The sequence below is a fragment of the Euphorbia lathyris genome, chromosome 5 (assembly GCF_963576675.1).
Source record: "Euphorbia lathyris chromosome 5, ddEupLath1.1, whole genome shotgun sequence".
In the NCBI taxonomy this organism is placed as follows: Eukaryota; Viridiplantae; Streptophyta; class Magnoliopsida; order Malpighiales; family Euphorbiaceae; genus Euphorbia; species Euphorbia lathyris.
In genome coordinates this window covers 51,378,863-51,404,534 of record NC_088914.1, presented here as the reverse complement: position 1 = coordinate 51,404,534, position 25,672 = coordinate 51,378,863, and the positions used below count along the sequence as shown (strand labels likewise).

General features: G+C 27.7%; 2 protein-coding genes and 1 pseudogene across 2 annotated transcripts; all 3 read left to right on the top strand.

Moving 5' to 3' along the window:
• On the top strand, nucleotides 1-8,532 carry LOC136229781 (beta-glucosidase 13-like; annotated as a pseudogene).
• Nucleotides 8,533-12,620: 4,088 nt separating this feature from the next.
• Nucleotides 12,621-16,380, top strand: LOC136229780 (beta-glucosidase 12-like). Its single transcript, XM_066018672.1, has 13 exons — nucleotides 12,621-12,935; nucleotides 13,042-13,111; nucleotides 13,207-13,265; nucleotides 13,340-13,415; nucleotides 13,515-13,592; nucleotides 14,385-14,472; nucleotides 14,578-14,827; nucleotides 15,135-15,250; nucleotides 15,359-15,573; nucleotides 15,646-15,683; nucleotides 15,849-15,945; nucleotides 16,020-16,122; nucleotides 16,200-16,380. Exons 1-13 carry the CDS (start codon nucleotides 12,621-12,623, stop codon nucleotides 16,378-16,380), a joined length of 1,686 nt encoding a protein of 561 aa, XP_065874744.1.
• A 4,089-nt stretch (nucleotides 16,381-20,469) lies between these two features.
• LOC136229779 (beta-glucosidase 12-like) lies at nucleotides 20,470-24,221 on the top strand. The gene is made up of 13 exons (XM_066018671.1): nucleotides 20,470-20,784; nucleotides 20,892-20,961; nucleotides 21,057-21,119; nucleotides 21,179-21,265; nucleotides 21,366-21,443; nucleotides 22,232-22,319; nucleotides 22,425-22,674; nucleotides 22,982-23,097; nucleotides 23,200-23,414; nucleotides 23,487-23,524; nucleotides 23,690-23,786; nucleotides 23,861-23,963; nucleotides 24,041-24,221. Exons 1-13 carry the CDS (start codon nucleotides 20,470-20,472, stop codon nucleotides 24,219-24,221), a joined length of 1,701 nt encoding a protein of 566 aa, XP_065874743.1.
• The last annotated feature ends 1,451 nt before the right edge of the window (nucleotides 24,222-25,672 follow it).

The following is a 25,672-nucleotide window of genomic DNA, read 5'->3' as shown; positions in this document are numbered from 1 at the left end:
ATGTCTATATTGTTAGTTGTTACAACTTACGACAGACTTCCACTAATTGTGTATATAAACATATACATTAACAATAATAAACATCAGCTGAGGTTTTCACTTGTTATAAAAAGAAACACATTCTTCAACATCTTCTACAAGAACAAAATGTTTGATTTTGAAATTGAATTCAACAACAAATTTGGATGTCTTGTTTACATAATTACCCATTTACTAGTTTCCACTATAGCTTGTGGGAATGAAAATAATATTTCAATTAATCGAGCAAGTTTTCCTGCATCCTTTGACTTTGGGATAGGATCATCTGCTTATCAGGTATATAACTAATTATAATATTCATTTTTTTAAAACCAAATATTCATTTTATTAAGATGTCATTATGTATTACTCCACATAAGTTTAATATTTTTTTTATTGAATAGTATGAAGGTGCAACAACTAAAGACGGGAGAGGACCATGCATATGGGATACCTTCATTAAAAAATCCCCAGGTTTCATATGTTTTTAATCAAACCTAAACTGCTCAAACTTTATGATTATTTAAAAAATGTATATATTTTTTTAATAAAATTTGGATATGGTGCAGGTTCGGCAACTGACCACAGTAATGCTAGTATTACCACCGACCAGTATCATAGATACAAGGTAGATATGTTGTTTTTATACGTCATAAATATATTTCTTAATTAATCTAATAACATACATATATATTTTACCAGGAAGATGTGTGTATACTGAAAGACATAGGTTTTGATATTTATAGATTTTCCATCTCTTGGTCTAGAGTTTTACCTAGTAAGTTTACCGTTATATATTTTTATTTATTAGCGCTTTTGAAAAAAAAATAGTTACTTTTTCTAACTTTATTTCTCTTATATTTTGTACAATAATTTAGAAGGAGGGCGACGTGGAGGAGTAAATAAAAAAGGCATCAACCACTATAATAAACTCATTAATCACCTATTATCAAAAGGTTTAATAGCAATGTCCCTTTCCTTTATTAATATATTTTATTTACTTTGCAATTTTAAATAAGTAATACATTACTAATTTTAAAGCCTAATATTTTGGTTAGTTTTAGGAAACAATTTCTATTTTCCATTTTGTGTATTAAAAAATCAAAATAGTTTCTTTTTCATTTATTTTTGTAGTAATTATTATTATATATCGAATTAGTGAAAAATATTTTTTTTACTAAAGATTATTATATTTTAAAATTTTATTTAAATTCAATAATATAAATACATTATTGTGATAAGAATTATTATTTATAAAATTATTAAAAACTATAAATAGTAAAATATATGAAAACCAAAAGAACATAGTATATATATACATACACACGTGGGAGTGACTAAGTAAAAAACAAGAAAAAGAATTAAAATATATGTGAATAGTGGAAGTATAAAATGTATTAGAGCATAAAATATGACAAAAAAGTCTTATTTTCTAAATTCTCGATTGAGTAATTTATACAACTAAACAAAAAGTCATGTCTTTCGATATCGTTGAAAAAATTTCTTAGAAAATGGCCATCTTTTTCATAGCTAACAAACCTTAGACAGTGCTTTAATCTTTGGTATATTTTCACTTTATTTGACAAATTTTGACATTTAAATTTTATAAATATTTTGCATAAAATATTAAGATAAACAAGAACTCATGTTTAAAGACTTTTCCATAAATTGACCTTTATTTCTTCCAAATGTCATTTAGAAGGAAACAAATATATTAAAGGGATAAGGTGTAAAAATACCCCTAACGTTTACGGTCAGGAGCAATTTTACCCCTAACGTCTAAAATGGTGCAATTTTACCCCTAACGTTGACAGTGAAGAGCAATTTTACCCCTAATGTTGACAAATTGGATCAATTTCAGACATTGTTATAAAATATAGATATTTTGTTTTTTATTCTACACCAATTACACGTGTCTTGATTCTAAAAAAAAGATTTCATATTTTTATGATTTAATAATAGAATTGAAAATTAAAATTTTTAAATTTCGACGAAATATTTGAATTTTTTTTGTCCATCTCGTACAAAAATACGGTATATTTTTTTTAATTTTTTTCTCGTTTAATCGTATATTTGTAACATGTTACTAATTAATGCTAAGATGACGCACATGTGAATTATAAATGACAAGATTCATACCGAGAAAGACAATTTGATGAATTATTTCTCAAATTAACTTAAATTGTGAACGTTAGGGGTAAAATTGCTCTTGACTGCCAACGTTAGGGGTAAAATTGCACCATTTTAGACGTTAAGGGTAAAATTGCTCCTGACCGTAAACGTTAGGGGTATTTTTGCACCTTATACCTATATTAAATAATGAATACTTGTTTATTTTAAAGGTATCAAACCGATTGTAACTCTATTCCATTGGGATCTTCCACAAGTTATAGAAGATCAATATCAAGGTTTTCTAAACCCTAAAATTATGTAAGTATAAGTTTAAATATGTGTATGAGAAACGACTATTCATATTAATCTGCTTTAATTATTTGTGTGAAAACTCGTAATTCATATTGTCCTATTATATGACAGTGATGATTTTCGTGATTACGCTGAGTTGTGCTTTAATACATTTGGCGACCGAGTAAAGCTTTGGGTCACTATAAATGAGCCAATGATGTATGCACAACAAGGTTATGCAAGTGCAACGTTTGCTCCAGGTAGATATTCAAACCGTTCAAGATGCTCTGCAAGTGATTCCAGTGTTGAACCATACATAGTAGCACACCATCTACTCCTTGCTCATGCTGCCGCGGTCAAACTATATAAAGAAAAATACCAGGTGAAATCTATATTCATTCTGAATATTAATGTGTAAATAAAATAAATAATCATTTTTAAAATATAAATACTCGTAAAACTATAATTTTATAGCATAATTGATAATAATTTCCTTGTTTGCCAAAAAAAATCCTTAGAATGCAAGCATAAAGAGAAATCATAAAATAAATAATCCATTGTACGAGACTCTACTAATAACATCTTAATTATTTAAGTTATGGAAACCTAACATGCTTAATAGACTCACGAACATAAAATTATAAAATATTTATTAATTTATTTAATTTCTTTCAATTAAAACTTTGTAGATTTCCCAAAAAGGTCAAATTGGAATTTCACTAAATACTAACTGGATGGTGCCATACTCAAATTCACAAAAAGACTAACTGGCAACAGATCGAGGTTTTGCTTTTACATATGGTTGGTATGTATTTATTTATTTTTATTTATGTTTGAATATATATAAATATGGATATGTATATCAAAATAAAATAAAATGGAACTGAATTTACTTTTTTGTTCTGTTGAAGGTTTATGGAGCCACTATATTCTGGATCTTACCCACTAGAAATGATTGTTAATGTGGGAAAAAGATTACCAAATTTTACTAAGGAGGAATCCAATACGATTAAAGGATCTTATGATTTAATCGGAATCAATTACTATACTGCGAGATATATTGCTGATATTCCTTGTCGAACTCAAAATTTGAACTACATCACTGACGCTTGTATCGATATTAAAAGTATGTAAATCAACTTTTTTCTTCACTAAAATTACCTTATTATTTTCTAATCAAAGAAATTACTTACTTTAGGTGAACGAAATGGAATTCCAATTGGTCCTCATATAGAGGTATAATTTATAAATTAATATAAAACCTAAGTATCATAAAGTGACTTTTTTATTTATCATGCTACTCTTTATTTCTTGAAATATTTTTATTAGAATTTTAAATATTGTTATAATTTAATTATGTAGAGAGTAATTAAAGTTCCTAAATTTAATTTAATTGAACAGGGTACTTGGATGTATATCTATCCAAAAGGGCTTCAATATTATCTACTTTACATCAGAAACAAGTACAATGACCCTGTAATTTATATTACAGAGAATGGTAAAAAACAACTACACACATAAGAATAATAAACAATTATTTCATATTCTTACATTTATTTTGTTTTGTATTAGAAGTTGCTGAGCATAAAGATAACACAAGTTCTATTTTCGAAGATGATAAAGTGAGAATAGAATATTTTCATAGTCATCTAAGTCGCACTCTTGAAGCAATAAGGTGAGTATTATAAATTACAAAAATAAAACAATAATGGTGATTTTGTTGATAAAAAAATGAATTGATGACTTGAACAGGCTTGGAGTAAACGTAAAGGGGTACATAGCATGGTCGTTTTTAGACAATTTTGAGTGGACAGCTGGCTACACAGCCAAATCTGGAATAGTTCATGTTGACTTCAAAAATGGATTCAAAAGATATCCAAAACAATCATCATTTTGGTTCAAAAAATTTCTTACTGTTACTAGTATAGAGTAGCTTACGTGGCTCTCTTCTTTTACTTGTTCAATGTACACAACATAAATTAATAAACATAATAAATGATTCCTGTTAATATGGGTTTTCCTAAGGATAATGTCTAATTGCATCATTCCGTTTATTTTAGCTTCTTCTAATGACAGTCAACCTTCTTTTATTTCCTCATATTTCACTTAATTGAACAAATTTTGAGAAGAAATTGCCTTTACCTTCTTGTACATATGGTGAAGCTAGTTATGTCAATGAGCAATGTTTCAAAACTATTAGCTATCTAAATTGGTTAAGAGTGGTTTCAAGAAGAAAATAATTTAGCTAAAGCATGAGATTTTGTCTTTCTTATAATGAAAACAGTAATGACATATGTGAAAGATCAACTAATGGAAAACGAGAATGGGGGATGTTCTAAAAAGAATTGCAAAAGTACTTGAGAAGGAAATATATCTAGGAGATTCAAACTAGAATATATATGGTGTGGCCGGTGTGTCAGCCACGTGTTTTGTCCAAAATTCAATTTTTTTACTATTTAGAAAACTCTTTGCTAATACGAATTCATCTCATGGACCAAGCCTTTAAAGCATCATTTACTTTAATTTATAACCATATGAATTAGAACTGTAGTAAAATATGATAATATTATCTCTATTAGTCTATTAGTGATGTCTCTCAATCCACACGATGATCACGATCGGACTTGAAAAGACCTAAAACAATCAACAAACAGTTAGGGAGGGGCCGCTCAACTTAGTGATCTACTTTAAGGAAGTAAATTTGAAAACAGTATGTGTTTGAAGAATGAATGCATATCTTGTGGCGTTTGTCAATGGGCTATTTATAGAGATCTGAAAATATACATGAGATTGAGTACCTTTCCACGTGTAAGTAATTAATTGGCTTTAGAGCCATTCCATTTTTACTTTTTCATAAGATTCGGTGTGTTATTTTGGAAAAGGAGCATATCTTTGGAGTCCAGAATGCTCATTAGTTCATGTGTCCAGTTAGTTAAGCTTTATGCTAAAGTTTCTAGTTGATATGAGCCTATTTAAGGACTCTCCTCCTTAGGGTTTCATTGAACTTTAAGACTACAACCTTCGGGTTTTCCTTCTTGCAAAGGTAGTTTGACCATGGACATATACTTTGTCACGACCGTGTCTGAAAAAAAATTCTAATCTTTATTTTCGAAATAGACGATACTAATTAATTATGAGTTTAAATATATTGTTGGGTTTAAATTAATATTTTTTAGTTATAAATTAAATGTTTTGGGTATGTTTTGTAAAAGGTTATAAATTAGAAGGATCAAATTTAATATTTGTTTCTAAAATCATATTCGTATTTGGTAATCAATTTCATTTTGGTATTTCAAATAAAAAAATAATAATAAATTGATAAGAATAAGTAACATTTTGAATGACACATATATACTACATGTCACTAATTAATGAATCTATATACATTTGTCAATATTCTAACTATATAAAGTCCACATGTCATGCATTTTATATTTTTATTCAATCTTATACCAACTATATATATTTGGGTAGTCATTCATTAATAAAGAAAGAAAAGAAAGTTTTGGTTTTGTAAAATTGGATAAAAAACGTTTTATATTAATGAATATTTTAAATCACAAATGGTTTTCTTTTTACCAAAAAAAAAGATTTATTTTATATAAGCAAATGTAGATTTCATTTTAGTTTTATAATTTTAAAGAGCAAAAATAACAGACATCGTGTATTAGAGTAAAACGGCTTTGTGTGAACGGGGTAAAAGTCGCAATAATGTGTCAAGTTTTACGACAGTCTACAAGAGGTAATATTATTTTCTATTTTAAAATGTATTAGAGCATAAAATATGACAAAAAAGTCTTATTTTCTAAATTCTCGATTGAGTAATTTATACAACTAAACAAAAAGTCATGTCTTTCGATATCGTTGAAAAATTTTCTTAGAAAATGGCCATCTTTTTCATAGCTAACAAACCTTAGACAGTGCTTTAATCTTTGGTATATTTTCACTTTATTTGACAAATTTTGACATTTAAATTTTATAAATATTTTGCATAAAATATTAAGATAAACAAGAACTCATGTTGAAAGACTTTTCCATAAATTGACCTTTATTTCTTCCAAATGTCATTTAGAAGGAAACAAATATATTAAATAATGAATACTTGTTTATTTTAAAGGTATCAAACCGATTGTAACTCTATTCCATTGGGATCTTCCACAAGTTATAGAAGATCAATATCAAGGTTTTCTAAACCCTAAAATTATGTAAGTACAAGTTTAAATATGTGTATGAGAAACGACTATTCATATTAATCTGCTTTAATTATTTGTGTGAGAACTCGTAATTCATATTGTCCTATTATATGACAGTGATGATTTTCGTGATTACGTTGAGTTGTGCTTTAATACATTTGGCGACCGAGTAAAGCTTTGGGTCACTATAAATGAGCCAATGATGTATGCATAACAAGGTTATGCAAGTGCAACGTTTGCTCCAGGTAGATGTTCAAACCCTTCAAGATGCTCTGCAGGTGATTCCAGTGTTGAACCATACATAGTAGCCCACCATCTACTGCTTGCTCATGCTGCCGCGGTCAAACTATATAAAGAAAAATATCAGGTGAAATCTATATTCATTCTGAATATTAATGTGTAAATAAAATAAATAATCATTTTTAAAATATAAATATTCGTAAAACTATAATTTTACAGCATAATTGATAATAATTTCCTTGTTTGCCAAAAAAAATCCTTAGAATGCACTCATAAAGAGAAATCATAAAATAAATAATCCATTGTACGAGACTCTACTAATAACATCTTAATTATTTAAGTTATGGAAACCTAACATGCTTAATAGACTCACGAACATAAAATTATAAAATATTTATTAATTTATTTAATTTCTTTCAATTAAAACTTTGTAGATTTCCCAAAAAGGTCAAATTGGAATTTCACTAAATACTAACTGGATGGTGCTATACTCAAATTCACAAAAAGACCAACGGGCAACAGATCGAGGTTTTGCTTTTACATATGGTTGGTATGTATTTATTTATTTTTATTTATGTTTGAATATATATAAATATGGATATGTATATCAAAATAAAATAAAATGGAACTGAATTTACTTTTTTGTTCTGTTGAAGGTTTATGGAGCCACTATATTCTGGATCTTACCCACTAGAAATGATTGTTAATGTGGGAAAAAGATTACCAAATTTTACTAAGGAGGAATCCAATACGATTAAAGGATATTATGATTTCATCGGAATCAATTACTATACTGCGAGATATATTGCTGATATTCCTTGTCGAACTCAAAATTTGAACTACATCACTGACGCTTGTATCGATATTAAAAGTATGTAAATCAACTTTTTTCTTCACTAAAATTACCTTATTATTTTCTAATCAAAGAAATTACTTACTTTAGGTGAACGAAATGGAATTCCAATTGGTCCTCATATAGAGGTATAATTTATAAATTAATATAAAACTTAAGTATCATAAAGTGACTTTTTTATTTATCATGCTACTCTTTATTTCTTGAAATATTTTTATTAGAATTTTAAATATTGTTATAATTTAATTATGTAGAGAGTAATTAAAGTTCCTAAATTTAATTTAATTGAACAGGGTACTTGGATGTATATCTATCCAGAAGGGCTTCAATATTATCTACTTTACATCAGAAACAAGTACAATGACCCTGTAATTTATATTACAGAAAATGGTAAAAAACAACTACACACATAAGAATAATAAACAATTATTTCATATTCTTACATTTATTTTGTTTTGTATTAGGAGTTGCTGAGCATAAAGATAACACAAGTTCTATTTTCAAAGATGATAAAGTGAGAATAGAATATTTTCATAGTCATCTAAGTCGCACTCTTGAAGCAATAAGGTGAGTATTATAAATTACAAAAATAAAACAATAATGGTGATTTTGTTGATAAAAAAATGAATTGATGACTTGAACAGGCTTGGAGTAAACGTAAAGGGGTACATAGCATGGTCGTTTTTAGACAATTTTGAGTGGACAGCTGGCTACACAGCCAAATCTGGAATAGTTCATGTTGACTTAAAAAATGGATTCAAAAGATACCCAAAACAATCATCATTTTGGTTCAAAAAATTTCTTACTGTTACTAGTATAGAGTAGCTTACGTGGCTCTCTTCTTTTACTTGTTCAATGTACACAACATAAATTAATAAACATAATAAAGTATTCCTGTTAATATAGGTTTTCCTAAGGATAATGTCTAATTGCATCCTTCAGTTTATTTTAGCTTCTTCTAATGACAGTCAACCTTCTTTTATTTCCTCATATTTCACTTAATTGAACAAATTTTGAGAAGAAATTGCCTTTACCTTCTTGTACATATGGTGAAGCTAGTTATGTCAATGAGCAATGTTTCAAAACTATTAGCTATCTAAATTGGTTAAAGAGTGGTTTCAAGAAGAAAATAATTTAGCTAAAGCATGCGATTTTGTCTTTCTTATAATGAAAACAGTAATGACATATGTGAAAGATCAACTAATGGAAAACGAGAATGGGGGATGTTCTAAAAAGAATTGCAAAAGTACTTCAGAAGGAAATATATCTAGGAGATTCAAAGTAGAATATATATGGTGTGGCCGGTGTGTCAGCCACGTGTTTTGTCCAAAATTCAATTTTTTTTACTATTTAGAAAACTCTTTGCTAATACGAATTCATCTCATGGACCAAGCCTTTAAAGCATCATTTACTTTAATTTATAACCATATGAATTAGAACTGTAGTAAAATATGATAATATTATCTCTATTAGTCTATTAGTGATGTCTCTCAATCCACACGATGATCACGATCGGACTTGAAAAGACCTAAAACAATCAACAAACAGTTAGGGAGGGGCCGCTCAACTTAGTGATCTACTTTAAGGAAGTAAATTTGAAAACAGTATGTGTTTGAAGAATGAATGCATATCTTGTGGCGTTTGTCAATGGGCTATTTATAGAGATCTGAAAATATACATGAGATTGAGTACCTTTCCACGTGTAAGTAATTAATTGGCTTTAGAGCCATTCCATTTTTACTTTTTCATAAGATTCGGTGTGTTATTTTGGAAAAGGAGCATATCTTTGGAGTCCAGAATGCTCATTAGTTCATGTGTCCAGTTAGTTAAGCTTTATGCTAAAGTTTCTAGTTGATATGAGCCTATTTAAGGACTCTCCTCCTTAGGGTTTCATTGAACTTTAAGACTACAACCTTCGGGTTTTCCTTCTTGCAAAGGTAGTTTGACCATGGACATATACTTTGTCACGACCGTGTCTGAAAAAAAATTCTAATCTTTATTTTCGAAATAGACGATACTAATTAATTATGAGTTTAAATATATTGTTGGGTTTAAATTAATATTTTTTAGTTATAAATTAAATGTTTTGGGTATGTTTTGTAAAAGGTTATAAATTAGAAGGATCAAATTTAATATTTGTTTCTAAAATCATATTCGTATTTGGTAATCAATTTCATTTTGGTATTTCAAATAAAAAAATAATAATAAATTGATAAGAATAAGTAACATTTTGAATGACACATATATACTACATGTCACTAATTAATGAATCTATATACATTTGTCAATATTCTAACTATATAAAGTCCACATGTCATGCATTTTATATTTTTATTCAATCTTATACCAACTATATATATTTGGGTAGTCATTCATTAATAAAGAAAGAAAAGAAAGTTTTGGTTTTGTAAAATTGGATAAAAAACGTTTTATATTAATGAATATTTTAAATCACAAATGGTTTTCTTTTTACCAAAAAAAAAGATTTATTTTATATAAGCAAATGTAGATTTCATTTTAGTTTTATAATTTTAAATAGCAAAAATAACAGACATCGTGTATTAGAGTAAAACAGCTTTGTGTGAACGGGGTAAAAGTCGCAATAATGTGTCAAGCTTTACGACAGTCTACAAGAGGTAATATTATTTTTTATTTTCTCTTTAATAGAAATTTAGTTAAATAGTTACATATTAAAATAAACGATAATTGGACGTTTCGGTTTCAAAAAGAATTTGAATATTAAAATTAGCACCGGAAATTGAATATAAAATTAAGATATAAAATTTAGTTTATAAAATTAGTTCAAATAGACTTATGATAATATAAATGAGTCTTCGGTCTAAAATAGCTATGCCGGTGACATCGGTTTTAAATGATTTAAATGGTTTTGAATACGTTTTATTAAATTGTTTAACATATATTGTTTAAAATGTTTATATGCTTTTGATTTTGATTATTTGAAGAATAATTATTTAGTATCGTGGTATTTTGGAAATTTGGTCGAGAAAATGAATTTGACAATTTTATACGAAGTATTTTTGGATTGAGAAAGCTTATTCGATTATTGTTAATATTTATGTGATTTGGATCGAAATCCAATGTGATTTTCATGTTGTGATATTTATTTTGAACGATTGATAAAAATGATTTGTCCATCTAGAATTGCCCGGGGTAGGAGTTGTAAGTTGTAAGACCATACCTAAGGGCGGTATGGCCAGAGTGCACGGCTGGTAGTCCTAACGTTAGGCAAGACGAGATATGAATGAGATATCTCGATTATTGATATGATTGATGTTATGATAAGCTACACGGGTGGAATTCGAGGATGGACACACACGCAAAATTTATTATTACGTTTTGAAAAGGCTTGATGATTTGAAATATAATTTTACGTTTATTTGATTACGAATTTGGTTTGATAAAGCGTCGGTTTGATGAAACGTTGTTCGATTTGATTGCGTTTTGATAAAACATTGTTCGATTTGATTCGTTTTGATAAAACGTTATTCTATTTGATTGGTTTTGATAAAATGATTTATATATATTAAATTATATAGTAACAAAGTGAAATATACAATTAAGTTATAAGCGAATCAATCAACGTGTCAATAAGTTAAAACGAGTTAGTAAGTTAAGAGAACTACCTATCAGAACTTCCTAAAATAGGTAGAACTACGTGGCTTTGATTCTCGGTTTAAAGATTAAAAGATGTTCGGGATACGTAGGAAGCTTGATAGAATTATCAAGTCCAAGCCAAATAATTAAATAAAACTTTAGGTAGTCCAAATAAATTTTTATCTATTAGAAAATCGGTTCGGCTTTCAGGCTGTTAGGCGTTCGTTATCTTATTTTCCATTCATACCCGATGCCGATTTGGGTCGGGTGTCACATACTTTTTCATCACCTCCCAACGTGCTTCAAAATTCCGGTGAACGGAATCCGAGTGAGCGTTTTTCTGGCGAGAAAAAAAGTGCCCAGAAAATTCTCAAAATATTCCATAAAATATAAAACATTATTCTGAGAAACTTTAATTCTTGGGTCGAAGCGGAATTTCTTAAGATTAAGTCTCAATAAAAATTGTTCTTTAAGTTTATCCATTTTACAAGCTTCAACAATATATTGGGTCAAAAGGTTTTATACTTTTTATAACCGACATTTATGAGAATCAAAGGGTTTTAAGCTTTTTGTAACCGATGATGGGTATAATGAACATTAATCTCCTTTTAATTAGAGGGTTTTAAGCTTTGTAACAGATATGAGAATCAAAAGGTTTTAAATTTTTTGTAACCGACAAATATGGAATGAAATGATTTGAAGTTTCTTTATAACCGATAAATATGGGAAGGGTTGTATGCTTTTTGTAACCGACGATGGAGGGGATGAACATTAATCTACTAAAAAAAATTAAGATTTTTTTTTTATTTTTTTACCTGTAATTTTTATATCTAGTGTGATATTTTGTTATCAACTGTGTGTTTCACTATAATAGATTTTATAATTTTTACAACTCATCTATTGCTGACATGATATGTTCACATAATATGTTTTGAACTCAACTTTTATATATAGATAGAGATATGCGTTAGGGGCATAAGATTATGTACAAATTATTTAATGTTTTTAATAATGACGATCTATAAAAATGCATCTAAAAAATTGTTGGTATATGTGTGTGTGTTTTTCTTTGTAGTGATTTGGAGAACATTAATGAGGAAAGTTTTTTTAAGTTTTTGCGAAATTAAATATTTAGTTATTAATGAGAAATATTTAATAGGGGGTTTTATTTATCCATATTATATTTATAAAAGAAATGCTTTTAATGAAGGATTTATTGTATCATCATTATTATTTTTCTTCTATTGAATAGTTTTTTTGTAATATTGTAATTAATTGTTTGCATAGAAACTGAAACCATGTCTATATTGTTAGTTGTTACAACTTACGACAGACTTCCACTAATTGTGTATATAAACATATACATTAACAATAATAAACATCAGCCTCTGTTTTCACTTGTTATAAAAAGAAACACATTCTTCAACATCTTCTACAAGAACAAAATGTTTGATTTTGAAATTGAATTCAACAACAAATTTGGATGTCTTGTTTACATAATTACCCATTTACTAGTTTCCACTATAGCTTGTGGGAATGAAAATAATATTTCAATTAATCGAGCAAGTTTTCCTACATCCTTTGACTTTGGGATAGGATCATCTGCTTATCAGGTATATAACTAATTATAATATTCATTTTTTTAAAACCAAATATTCATTTTATTAAGATGTCATTATGTATTACTCCACATAAGTTTAATATTTTTTTATTGAATAGTATGAAGGTGCAACAACTAAAGACGGGAGAGGACCATGCATATGGGATACCTTCATTAAAAAATCCCCAGGTTTCATATGTTTTTAATCAAACCTAAACTGCTCAAACTTTATGATTATTTAAAAAATGTATATATTTTTTTAATAAAATTTGGATATGGTGCAGGTTCGGTAACTGACCACAGTGATGCTAGTATTACCACCGACCAGTATCATAGATACAAGGTAGATATGTTGTTTTTATACGTCATAAATATATTTCTTAATTAATCTAATAACATACATATATATTTCACCAGGAAGATGTGCGTATACTGAAAGACATAGGTTTTGATATTTATAGATTTTCCATCTCTTGGTCTAGAGTTTTACCTAGTAAGTTTACCGTTATATATTTTTGTTTATTAGCGCTTTTGAAAAAAAATAGTTACTTTTTCTAACTTTATTTCTCTTATATTTTGTACCATAATTTAGAAGGAGGGCGACGTGGAGGAGTAAATAAAAAAGGCATCAACCACTATAATAAACTCATTAATCACCTATTATCAAAAGGTTTAATAGCAATGTCCCTTTCCTTTATTAATATATTTTATTTACTTTGCAATTTTAAATAAGTAATACATTACTAATTTTAAAGCCTAATATTTTGGTTAGTTTTAGGAAACAATTTCTATTTTCCATTTTGTGTATTAAAAAATCAAAATAGTTTCTTTTTCATTTATTTTTGTAGTAATTATTATTATATATCGAATTAGTGAAAAATATTTTTTTTACTAAAGATTATTATATTTTAAAATTTTATTTAAATTCAATAATATAAATACATTATTGTGATAAGAATTATTATTTATAAAATTATTAAAAACTATAAATAGTAAAATATATGAAAACCAAAAGAACATAGTATATATATACATACACACGTGGGAGTGACTAAGTAAAAAACAAGAAAAAGAATTAAAATATATGTGAATAGTAGTCCTATAAAGTATAAAATGTATTAGAGCATAAAATATGATAAAAAAGTCTTATTTTCTAAATTCTCGATTGAGTAATTTATACAACTAAACAAAAAGTCATGTCTTTCGATATCGTTGAAAAAATTTCTTAGAAAATGGCCATCTTTTTCATAGCTAACAAACCTTAGACTGTGCTTTAATCTTTGGTATATTTTCACTTTATTTGACAAATTTTGACATTTTTTTATAAATATTTTGCATAAAATATTAAGATAAACAAGAACTCATGTTTAAAGACTTTTCCATAAATTGACCTTTATTTCTTCCAAATGTCATTTAGAAGGAAACAAATATATTAAATAATGAATACTTGTTTATTTTGAAGGTATCAAACCGATTGTAACTCTATTCCATTGGGATCTTCCACAAGTTATAGAAGATCAATATCAAGGTTTTCTAAACCCTAAAATTATGTAAGTATAAGTTTAAATATGTGTATGAGAAACGACTATTCATATTAATCTGCTTTAATTATTTGTGTGAGAACTCGTAATTCATATTGTCCTATTATATGACAGTGATGATTTTCGTGATTACGCTGAGTTGTGCTTTAATACATTTGGCGACCGAGTAAAGCTTTGGGTCACTATAAATGAGCCAATGATGTATGCACAACAAGGTTATGCAAGTGCAACGTTTGCTCCAGGTAGATGTTCAAACCGTTCAAGATGCTCTGCAGGTGATTCCAGTGTTGAACCATACATAGTAGCACACCATCTACTCCTTGCTCATGCTGCCGCGGTCAAACTATATAAAGAAAAATACCAGGTGAAATCTATATTCATTCTGAATATTAATGTGTAAATAAAATAAATAATCATTTTTAAAATATAAATACTCGTAAAACTATAATTTTATAGCATAATTGATAATAATTTCCTTGTTTGCCAAAAAAAATCCTTAGAATGCAAGCATAAAGAGAAATCATAAAATAAATAATCCATTGTACGAGACTCTACTAATAACATCTTAATTATTTAAGTTATGGAAACCTAACATGCTTAATAGACTCACGAACATAAAATTATAAAATATTTATTAATTTATTTAATTTCTTTCAATTAAAACTTTGTAGATTTCCCAAAAAGGTCAAATTGGAATTTCACTAAATACTAACTGGATGGTGCCATACTCAAATTCACAAAAAGACCAACTGGCAACAGATCGAGGTTTTGCTTTTACATATGGTTGGTATGTATTTATTTATTTTTATTTATGTTTGAATATATATATAAATATGGATATGTATATCAAAATAAAATAAAATGGAACTGAATTTACTTTTTTGTTCTGTTGAAGGTTTATGGAGCCACTATATTCTGGATCTTACCCACTAGAAATGATTGTTAATGTGGGAAAAAGATTACCAAATTTTACTAAGGAGGAATCCAATACAATTAAAGGATCTTATGATTTCATCGGAATCAATTACTATACTGCGAGATATATTGCTGATATTCCTTGTCGAACTCAAAATTTGAACTACATCACTGACGCTTGTATCGATATTAAAAGTATGTAAATCAACTTTTTTCTTCACTAAAATTACCTTATTATTTTCTAATCAAAGAAATTACTTACTTTAGGTGAACGAAATGGAATTCCAATTGGTCCTCATATAGAGGTATAATTTATAAATTAATATAAAACTTAAGTATCATAAAGTGACTTTTTTATTTATCATGCTACTCTTTATTTCTTGAAATATTTTTATTAGAATTTTAAATATTGTTATAATTTAATTATGTAGAGAGTAATTAAAGTTCCTAAATTTAATTTAATTGAACAGGGTACTTGGATGTATATCTATCCAGAAGGGCTTCAATATTATCTACTTTACATCAAAAACAAGTACAATGACCCTGTAATTTATATTACAGAGAATGGTAAAAAACAACTACACACATAAGAATAATAAACAATTATTTCATATTCTTACATTTATTTTGTTTTGTATTAGGAGTTGCTGAGCATAAAGATAACACAAGTTCTATTTTCGAAGATGATAAAGTGAGAATAGAATATTTTCATAGTCATCTAAGTCGCACTCTTGAAGCAATAAGGTGAGTATTATAAATTACAAAAATAAAACAATAATGGTGATTTTGTTGATAAAAAAATGAATTGATGACTTGAACAGGCTTGGAGTAAACGTAAAGGGGTACATAGCATGGTCGTTTTTAGACAATTTTGAGTGGACAGCTGGCTACACAGCCAAATCTGGAATAGTTCATGTTGACTTCAAAAATGGATTCAAAAGATATCCAAAACAATCATCATTTTGGTTCAAAAAATTTCTTACTGTTACTAGTATAGAGTAGCTTACGTGGCTCTCTTCTTTTACTTGTTCAATGTACACAACATAAATTAATAAACATAATAAATGATTCCTGTTAATATGGGTTTTCCTAAGGATAATGTCTAATTGCATCATTCCGTTTATTTTAGCTTCTTCTAATGACAGTCAACCTTCTTTTATTTCCTCATATTTCACTTAATTGAACAAATTTTGAGAAGAAATTGCCTTTACCTTCTTGTACATATGGTGAAGCTAGTTATGTCAATGAGCAATGTTTCAAAACTATTAGCTATCTAAATTGGTTAAGAGTGGTTTCAAGAAGAAAATAATTTAGCTAAAGCATGAGATTTTGTCTTTCTTATAATGAAAACAGTAATGACATATGTGAAAGATCAACTAATGGAAAACGAGAATGGGGGATGTTCTAAAAAGAATTGCAAAAGTACTTGAGAAGGAAATATATCTAGGAGATTCAAACTAGAATATATATGGTGTGGCCGGTGTGTCAGCCACGTGTTTTGTCCAAAATTCAATTTTTTTACTATTTAGAAAACTCTTTGCTAATACGAATTCATCTCATGGACCAAGCCTTTAAAGCATCATTTACTTTAATTTATAACCATATGAATTAGAACTGTAGTAAAATATGATAATATTATCTCTATTAGTATATTAGTGATGTCTCTCAATCCACACGATGATCACGATCGGACTTGAAAAGACCTAAAACAATCAACAAACAGTTGGGGAGGGGCCGCTCAACTTAGTGATCTACTTTAAGGAAGTAAATTTGAAAACAGTATGTGTTTGAAGAATGAATGCATATCTTGTGGCGTTTGTCAATGGGCTATTTATAGAGATCTGAAAATATACATGAGATTGAGTACCTTTCCACGTGTAAGTAATTAATTGGCTTTAGAGCCATTCCATTTTTACTTTTTCATAAGATTCGGTGTGTTATTTTGGAAAAGGAGCATATCTTTGGAGTCCAGAATGCTCATTAGTTCATGTGTCCAGTTAGTTAAGCTTTATGCTAAAGTTTCTAGTTGATATGAGCCTATTTAAGGACTCTCCTCCTTAGGGTTTCATTGAACTTTAAGACTACAACCTTCGGGTTTTCCTTCTTGCAAAGGTAGTTTGACCATGGACATATACTTTGTCACGACCGTGTCTGAAAAAAAATTCTAATCTTTATTTTCGAAATAGACGATATTAAATAATTATGAGTTTAAATATATTATTGGGTTTAAATTAATATTTTTTAGTTATAAATTAAATGTTTTGGGTATGTTTTGTAAAAGGTTATAAATTAGAAGGATCAAATTTAATATTTGTTTCTAAAATCATATTCGTATTTGGTAATCAATTTCATTTTGGTATTTCAAATAAAAAAATAATAATAAATTGATAAGAATAAGTAACATTTTGAATGACACATATATACTACATGTCACTAATTTAATGAATCTATATACATTTTTCAATATTCTAACTATATAAAGTCCACATGTCATGCATTTTATATTTTTATTCAATCTTATACCAACTATATATATTTGGGTAGTCATTCATTAATAAAGAAAGAAAAGAAAGTTTTGGTTTTGTAACATTGGATAAAAAACGTTTTATATTAATGAATATTTTAAATCACAAATGGTTTTCTTTTTACCAAAAAAAAAAAGATTTATTTTATATAAGCAAATGTAGATTTCATTTTAGTTTTATAATTTTAAATAGCAAAAATAACAGACATCGTGTATTAGAGTAAAACAACTTTGTGTGAACGGGGTAAAAGTCGCAATAATGTGTCAAGCTTTACGACAGTCTACAAGAGGTAATATTATTTTCTATTTTCTCTTTAATAGAAATTTAGTTAAATAGTTACATATTAAAATAAACGATAATTGGACGTTTCGGTTTCAAAAAGAATTTGAATATTAAAATTAGCACCGGAAATTGAATATAAAATTAAGATATAAAATTTAGTTTATAAAATTAGTTCAAATAGACTTATGATAATATAAATGAGTCTTCGGTCTAAAATAGCTATGCCGGTGACATCAGTTTTAAATGATTTAAATGGTTTTGAATACGTTTTATTAAATTGTTTAACATATATTGTTTAAAATGTTTATATGCTTTTGATTTTGATTATTTGAAGAATAATTATTTAGTATCGTGGTATTTTGGAAATTTGGTCGAGAAAATGAATTTGACAATTTTATACGAAGTATTTTTGGATTGAGAAAGCTTATTCGATTATTGTTAATATTTATGTGATTTGGATCGAAATCCAATGTGATTTTCATGTTGTGATATTTATTTTGAACGATTGATAAAAATGATTTTGTCCATCTAGAATTGCCCGAGGTAGGAGTTGTAAGTTGTAAGACCATACCTAAGGGCGGTATGGCCAGAGTGCACGGCTGGTAGTCCTAACGTTAGGCAAGGCAAGATATGAATGAGATATCTCGATTATTGATATGATTGATGTTATGATAAGCTACACGGGTGGAATTCGAGGATGGACACACACGCAAAATTTAGTATTACGTTTTGAAAAGGCTTGATGATTTGAAATATAATTTTACGTTTATTTGATTACGAATTTGGTTTGATAAAGCGTTAGTTTGATGAAACGTTGTTCGATTTGATTCGTTTTGATAAAACGTTGTTCGATTTGATTCGTTTTGATAAAACGTTATTCTATTTGATTGGTTTTGATAAAATGATTTATATATATTAAATTATATAGTAACAAAGTGAAATATACAATTAAGTTATTAGCGAATCAATCAACGTGTCAATAAGTTAAAACGAGTTAGTAAGTTAAGAGAACTACCTATTAGAACTTCCTAAAATAGGTAGAACTACGTGGCTTTGATTCTCGGTTTAAAGATTAAAAGATGTTCGGGATACGTAGGAAGCTTGATAGAATTATCAAGTCCAAGCCAAATAATTAAATAAAACTTTAGGTAGTCCAAATAAATTTTTATCTATTAGAAAATCGGTTCAGCTTTCAGGCTGTTAGGCGTTCGTTATCTTATTTTCCATTCATACCCGATGCCGATTTGGGTCGGGTGTCACATACTTTTTCATCACCTCCCAACGTTCTTCAAAATTCCTGTGGACGGAATCCAAGTGAGCGTTTTCTGGCGAGAAAAAAAGTGCCCAGAAAATTCTCAAAAAATTCCAGAAAATATAAAACATTATTCTGAGAAACTTTAATTCTTAGGTCGAAACGGAATTTCTTAAGATTCAGTCTCAATAAAAATTGTTCTTTAAGTTTATCCATTTTACAAGCTTCAACAATATATTGGGTCAAAAGGTTTTATACTTTTTATAACCGATATTTATGAGAATCAAAGAGTTTTAAGCTTTTTGTAACCGATGATGGGTATAATGAACATTAATCTCCTTTTAATTAGAGGGTTTTAAGCTTTGTAACAGATATGAGAATCAAAAGGTTTTAAATTTTTTTGTAACCGACAAATATGGAATGAAATGATTTGAAGTTTCTTTATAACCGATAAATATGGGAAGGGTTGTATGCTTTTTGTAACCGACGATGGAGGGGATGAACATTAATCTACTAAAAAAAATTAAGATTTTTTTTTTATTTTTTTACCTGTAATTTTTATATCTAGTGTGATATTTTGTTATCAACTGTGTGTTTCACTATAATAGATTTTATAATTTTTACAACTCATCTATTGCTGACATGATATGTTCACATAATATGTTTTGAACTCAACTTTTATATATAGATAGAGATATGCGTTAGGGGCATAAGATTATGTATAAATTATTTAATGTTTTTAATAATGACGATCTATAAAAATGCATCTAAAAAATTGTTGGTATATGTGTGTGTGTTTTTCTTTGTAGTGATTTGGAGAACATTAATGAGGAAAGTTTTTTTAAGTTTTTGCGAAATTAAATATTTAGTTATTAATGAGAAATATTTAATAGGGGGTTTTATTTATCCAGATTATATTTATAAAAGAAATGCTTTTAATGAAGGATTTATTGTATCATCATTATTATTTTTCTTCTATTGAATAGTTTTTTTGTAATATTGTAATTAATTGTTTGCATAGAAACTGAAACCATGTCTATATTGTTAGTTGTTACAACTTACGACAGACTTCCACTAATTGTGTATATAAACATATACATTAACAATAATAAACATCAGCTGAGGTTTTCACTTGTTATAAAAAGAAACACATTCTTCAACATCTTCTACAAGAACAAAATGTTTGATTTTGAAATTGAATTCAACAACAAATTTGGATGTCTTGTTTACATAATTATCCATTTACTAGTTTCCACTATAGCTTGTGGGAATGAAAATAATATTTCAATTAATCGAGCAAGTTTTCCTGCATCCTTTGACTTTGGGATAGGATCATCTGCTTATCAGGTATATAACTAATTATAATATTCATTTTTTTAAAACCAAATATTCATTTTATTAAGATGTCATTATGTATTACTCCACATAAGTTTAATATTTTTTTTATTGAATAGTATGAAGGTGCAACAACTAAAGACGGGAGAGGACCATGCATATGGGATACCTTCATTAAAAAATCCCCAGGTTTCATATGTTTTTAATCAAACCTAAACTGCTCAAACTTTATGATTATTTAAAAAATGTATATATTTTTTTAATAAAATTTGGATATGGTGCAGGTTCGGTAACTGACCACAGTAATGCTAGTATTACCACCGACCAGTATCATAGATACAAGGTAGATATGTTGTTTTTATACGTCATAAATATATTTCTTAATTAATCTAATAACATACATATATATTTTACCAGGAAGATGTGCGTATACTAAAAGACATAGGTTTTGATATTTATAGATTTTCCATCTCTTGGTCTAGAGTTTTACCTAGTAAGTTTACCGTTATATATTTTTATTTATTAGCGCTTTTGAAAAAAAAATAGTTACTTTTTCTAACTTTATTTCTCTTATATTTTGTACAATAATTTAGAAGGAGGGCGACGTGGAGGAGTAAATAAAAAAGGCATCAACCACTATAATAAACTCATTAATCACCTATTATCAAAAGGTTTAATAGCAATGTCCCTTTCCTTTATTAATATATTTTATTTACTTTGCAATTTTAAATAAGTAATACATTACTAATTTTAAAGCCTAATATTTTGGTTAGTTTTAGGAAACAATTTCTATTTTCCATTTTGTGTATTAAAAAATCAAAATAGTTTCTTTTTCATTTATTTTTGTAGTAATTATTATTATATATCGAATTAGTGAAAAATATTTTTTTTACTAAAGATTATTATATTTTAAAATTTTATTTAAATTCAATAATATAAATACATTATTGTGATAAGAATTATTATTTATAAAATTATTAAAAACTATAAATAGTAAAATATATGAAAACCAAAAGAACATAGTATATATATACATACACACGTGGGAGTGACTAAGTAAAAAACAAGAAAAAGAATTAAAATATATGTGAATAGTGGTCGTATAAAATATATTAGAGCATAAAATATGACAAAAAAGTCTTATTTTTTAAATTCTCGATTGAGTAATTTATACAACTAAACAAAAAGTCATGTCTTTCGATATCGTTGAAAAAATTTCTTAGAAAATGGCCATCTTTTTCATAGCTAACAAACCTTAGACAGTGCTTTAATCTTTGGTATATTTTCACTTTATTTGACAAATTTTGACATTTAAATTTTATAAATATTTTGCATAAAATATTAAGATAAACAAGAACTCATGTTTAAAGACTTTTCCATAAATTGACCTTTATTTCTTCCAAATGTCATTTAGAAGGAAACAAATATATTAAATAATGAATACTTGTTTATTTTAAAGGTATCAAACCGATTGTAACTCTATTCCATTGGGATCTTCCACAAGTTATAGAAGATCAATATCAAGGTTTTCTAAACCCTAAAATTATGTAAGTACAAGTTTAAATATGTGTATGAGAAACGACTATTCATATTAATCTGCTTTAATTATTTGTGTGAGAACTCGTAATTCATATTGTCCTATTATATGACAGTGATGATTTTCGTGATTACGCTGAGTTGTGCTTTAATACATTTGGCGACCGAGTAAAGCTTTGGGTCACTATAAATGAGCCAATGATGTATGCACAACAAGGTTATGCAAGTGCAACGTTTGCTCCAGGTAGATGTTCAAACCGTTCAAGATGCTCTGCAGGTGATTCCAGTGTTGAACCATACATAGTAGCACACCATCTACTCCTTGCTCATGCTGCCGCGGTCAAACTATATAAAGAAAAATACCAGGTGAAATCTATATTCATTCTGAATATTAATGTGTAAATAAAATAAATAATCATTTTTAAAATATAAATACTCGTAAAACTATAATTTTATAGCATAATTGATAATAATTTCCTTGTTTGCCAAAAAAAATCCTTAGAATGCAAGCATAAAGAGAAATCATAAAATAAATAATCCATTGTACGAGACTCTACTAATAACATCTTAATTATTTAAGTTATGGAAACCTAACATGCTTAATAGACTCACGAACATAAAATTATAAAATATTTATTAATTTATTTAATTTCTTTCAATTAAAACTTTGTAGATTTCCCAAAAAGGTCAAATTGGAATTTCACTAAATACTAACTGGATGGTGCCATACTCAAATTCACAAAAAGACCAACTGGCAACAGATCGAGGTTTTGCTTTTACATATGGTTGGTATGTATTTATTTATTTTTATTTATGTTTGAATATAAATATGGATATGTATATCAAAATAAAATAAAATGGAACTGAATTTACTTTTTTGTTCTGTTGAAGGTTTATGAAGCCACTATATTCTGGATCTTACCCACTAGAAATGATTGTTAATGTGGGAAAAAGATTACCAAATTTTACTAAGGAGGAATCCAATACGATTAAAGGATCTTATGATTTCATCGGAATCAATTACTATACTGCGAGATATATTGCTGATATTCCTTGTCGAACTCAAAATTTGAACTACATCACTGACGCTTGTATCGATATTAAAAGTATGTAAATCAACTTTTTTCTTCACTAAAATTACCTTATTATTTTCTAATCAAAGAAATTACTTACTTTAGGTGAACGAAATGGAATTCCAATTGGTCCTCATATAGAGGTATAATTTATAAATTAATATAAAACTTAAGTATCATAAAGTGACTTTTTTATTTATCATGCTACTCTTTATTTCTTGAAATATTTTTATTAGAATTTTAAATATTGTTATAATTTAATTATGTAGAGAGTAATTAAAGTTCCTAAATTTAATTTAATTGAACAGGGTACTTGGATGTATATCTATCCAAAAGGGCTTCAATATTATCTACTTTACATCAGAAACAAGTACAATGACCCTGTAATTTATATTACAGAGAATGGTAAAAAACAACTACACACATAAGAATAATAAACAATTATTTCATATTCTTACATTTATTTTGTTTTGTATTAGGAGTTGCTGAGCATAAAGATAACACAAGTTCTATTTTCGAAGATGATAAAGTGAGAATAGAATATTTTCATAGTCATCTAAGTCGCACTCTTGAAGCAATAAGGTGAGTATTATAAATTACAAAAATAAAACAATAATGGTGATTTTGTTGATAAAAAAATGAATTGATGACTTGAACAGGCTTGGAGTAAACGTAAAGGGGTACATAGCATGGTCGTTTTTAGACAATTTTGAGTGGACAGCTGGCTACACAGCCAAATCTGGAATAGTTCATGTTGACTTCAAAAATGGATTCAAAAGATATCCAAAACAATCATCATTTTGGTTCAAAAAATTTCTTACTGTTACTAGTATAGAGTAGCTTACGTGGCTCTCTTCTTTTACTTGTTCAATGTACACAACATAAATTAATAAACATAATAAATGATTCCTGTTAATATGGGTTTTCCTAAGGATAATGTCTAATTGCATCATTCCGTTTATTTTAGCTTCTTCTAATGACAGTCAACCTTCTTTTATTTCCTCATATTTCACTTAATTGAACAAATTTTGAGAAGAAATTGCCTTTACCTTCTTGTACATATGGTGAAGCTAGTTATGTCAATGAGCAATGTTTCAAAACTATTAGCTATCTAAATTGGTTAAGAGTGGTTTCAAGAAGAAAATAATTTAGCTAAAGCATGAGATTTTGTCTTTCTTATAATGAAAACAGTAATGACATATGTGAAAGATCAACTAATGGAAAACGAGAATGGGGGATGTTCTAAAAAGAATTGCAAAAGTACTTGAGAAGGAAATATATCTAGGAGATTCAAACTAGAATATATATGGTGTGGCCGGTGTGTCAGCCACGTGTTTTGTCCAAAATTCAATTTTTTTTACTATTTAGAAAACTCTTTGCTAATACGAATTCATCTCATGGACCAAGCCTTTAAAGCATCATTTACTTTAATTTATAACCATATGAATTAGAACTGTAGTAAAATATGATAATATTATCTCTATTAGTCTATTAGTGATGTCTCTCAATCCACACGATGATCACGATCGGACTTGAAAAGACCTAAAACAATCAACAAACAGTTGGGGAGGGGCCGCTCAACTTAGTGATCTACTTTAAGGAAGTAAATTTGAAAACAGTATGTGTTTGAAGAATGAATGCATATCTTGTGGCGTTTGTCAATGGGCTATTTATAGAGATCTGAAAATATACATGAGATTGAGTACCTTTCCACGTGTAAGTAATTAATTGGCTTTAGAGCCATTCCATTTTTACTTTTTCATAAGATTCGGTGTGTTATTTTGGAAAAGGAGCATATCTTTGGAGTCCAGAATGCTCATTAGTTCATGTGTCCAGTTAGTTAAGCTTTATGCTAAAGTTTCTAGTTGATATGAGCCTATTTAAGGACTCTCCTCCTTAGGGTTTCATTGAACTTTAAGACTACAACCTTCGGGTTTTCCTTCTTGCAAAGGTAGTTTGACCATGGACATATACTTTGTCACGACCGTGTCTGAAAAAAAATTCTAATCTTTATTTTCGAAATAGACGATATTAAATAATTATGAGTTTAAATATATTATTGGGTTTAAATTAATATTTTTTAGTTATAAATTAAATGTTTTGGGTATGTTTTGTAAAAGGTTATAAATTAGAAGGATCAAATTTAATATTTGTTTCTAAAATCATATTCGTATTTGGTAATCAATTTCATTTTGGTATTTCAAATAAAAAAATAATAATAAATTGATAAGAATAAGTAACATTTTGAATGACACATATATACTACATGTCACTAATTTAATGAATCTATA

What these genes read in the sequence shown, in the direction of transcription:
- LOC136229780 (XM_066018672.1), top strand. Translation starts at nt 12,621, where the DNA reads ATGTCTATATTGTTAGTTGTTACAACTTACGACAGACTTCCACTAATT. An exon ending in CTTCATTAAAAAATCCCCAG is followed by an intron (nt 13,112 to 13,206) that starts GTTTCATATGTT and finishes GATATGGTGCAG; the next exon opens with GTTCGGTAACTGACCACAGT. An exon ending in CAATTGGTCCTCATATAGAG is followed by an intron (nt 15,684 to 15,848) that starts GTATAATTTATA and finishes TTAATTGAACAG; the next exon opens with GGTACTTGGATGTATATCTA.
- LOC136229779 (XM_066018671.1), top strand. Translation starts at nt 20,470, where the DNA reads ATGTCTATATTGTTAGTTGTTACAACTTACGACAGACTTCCACTAATT. An exon ending in TTTCTAAACCCTAAAATTAT is followed by an intron (nt 22,320 to 22,424) that starts GTAAGTACAAGT and finishes ATTATATGACAG; the next exon opens with TGATGATTTTCGTGATTACG. An exon ending in CGCACTCTTGAAGCAATAAG is followed by an intron (nt 23,964 to 24,040) that starts GTGAGTATTATA and finishes TGACTTGAACAG; the next exon opens with GCTTGGAGTAAACGTAAAGG.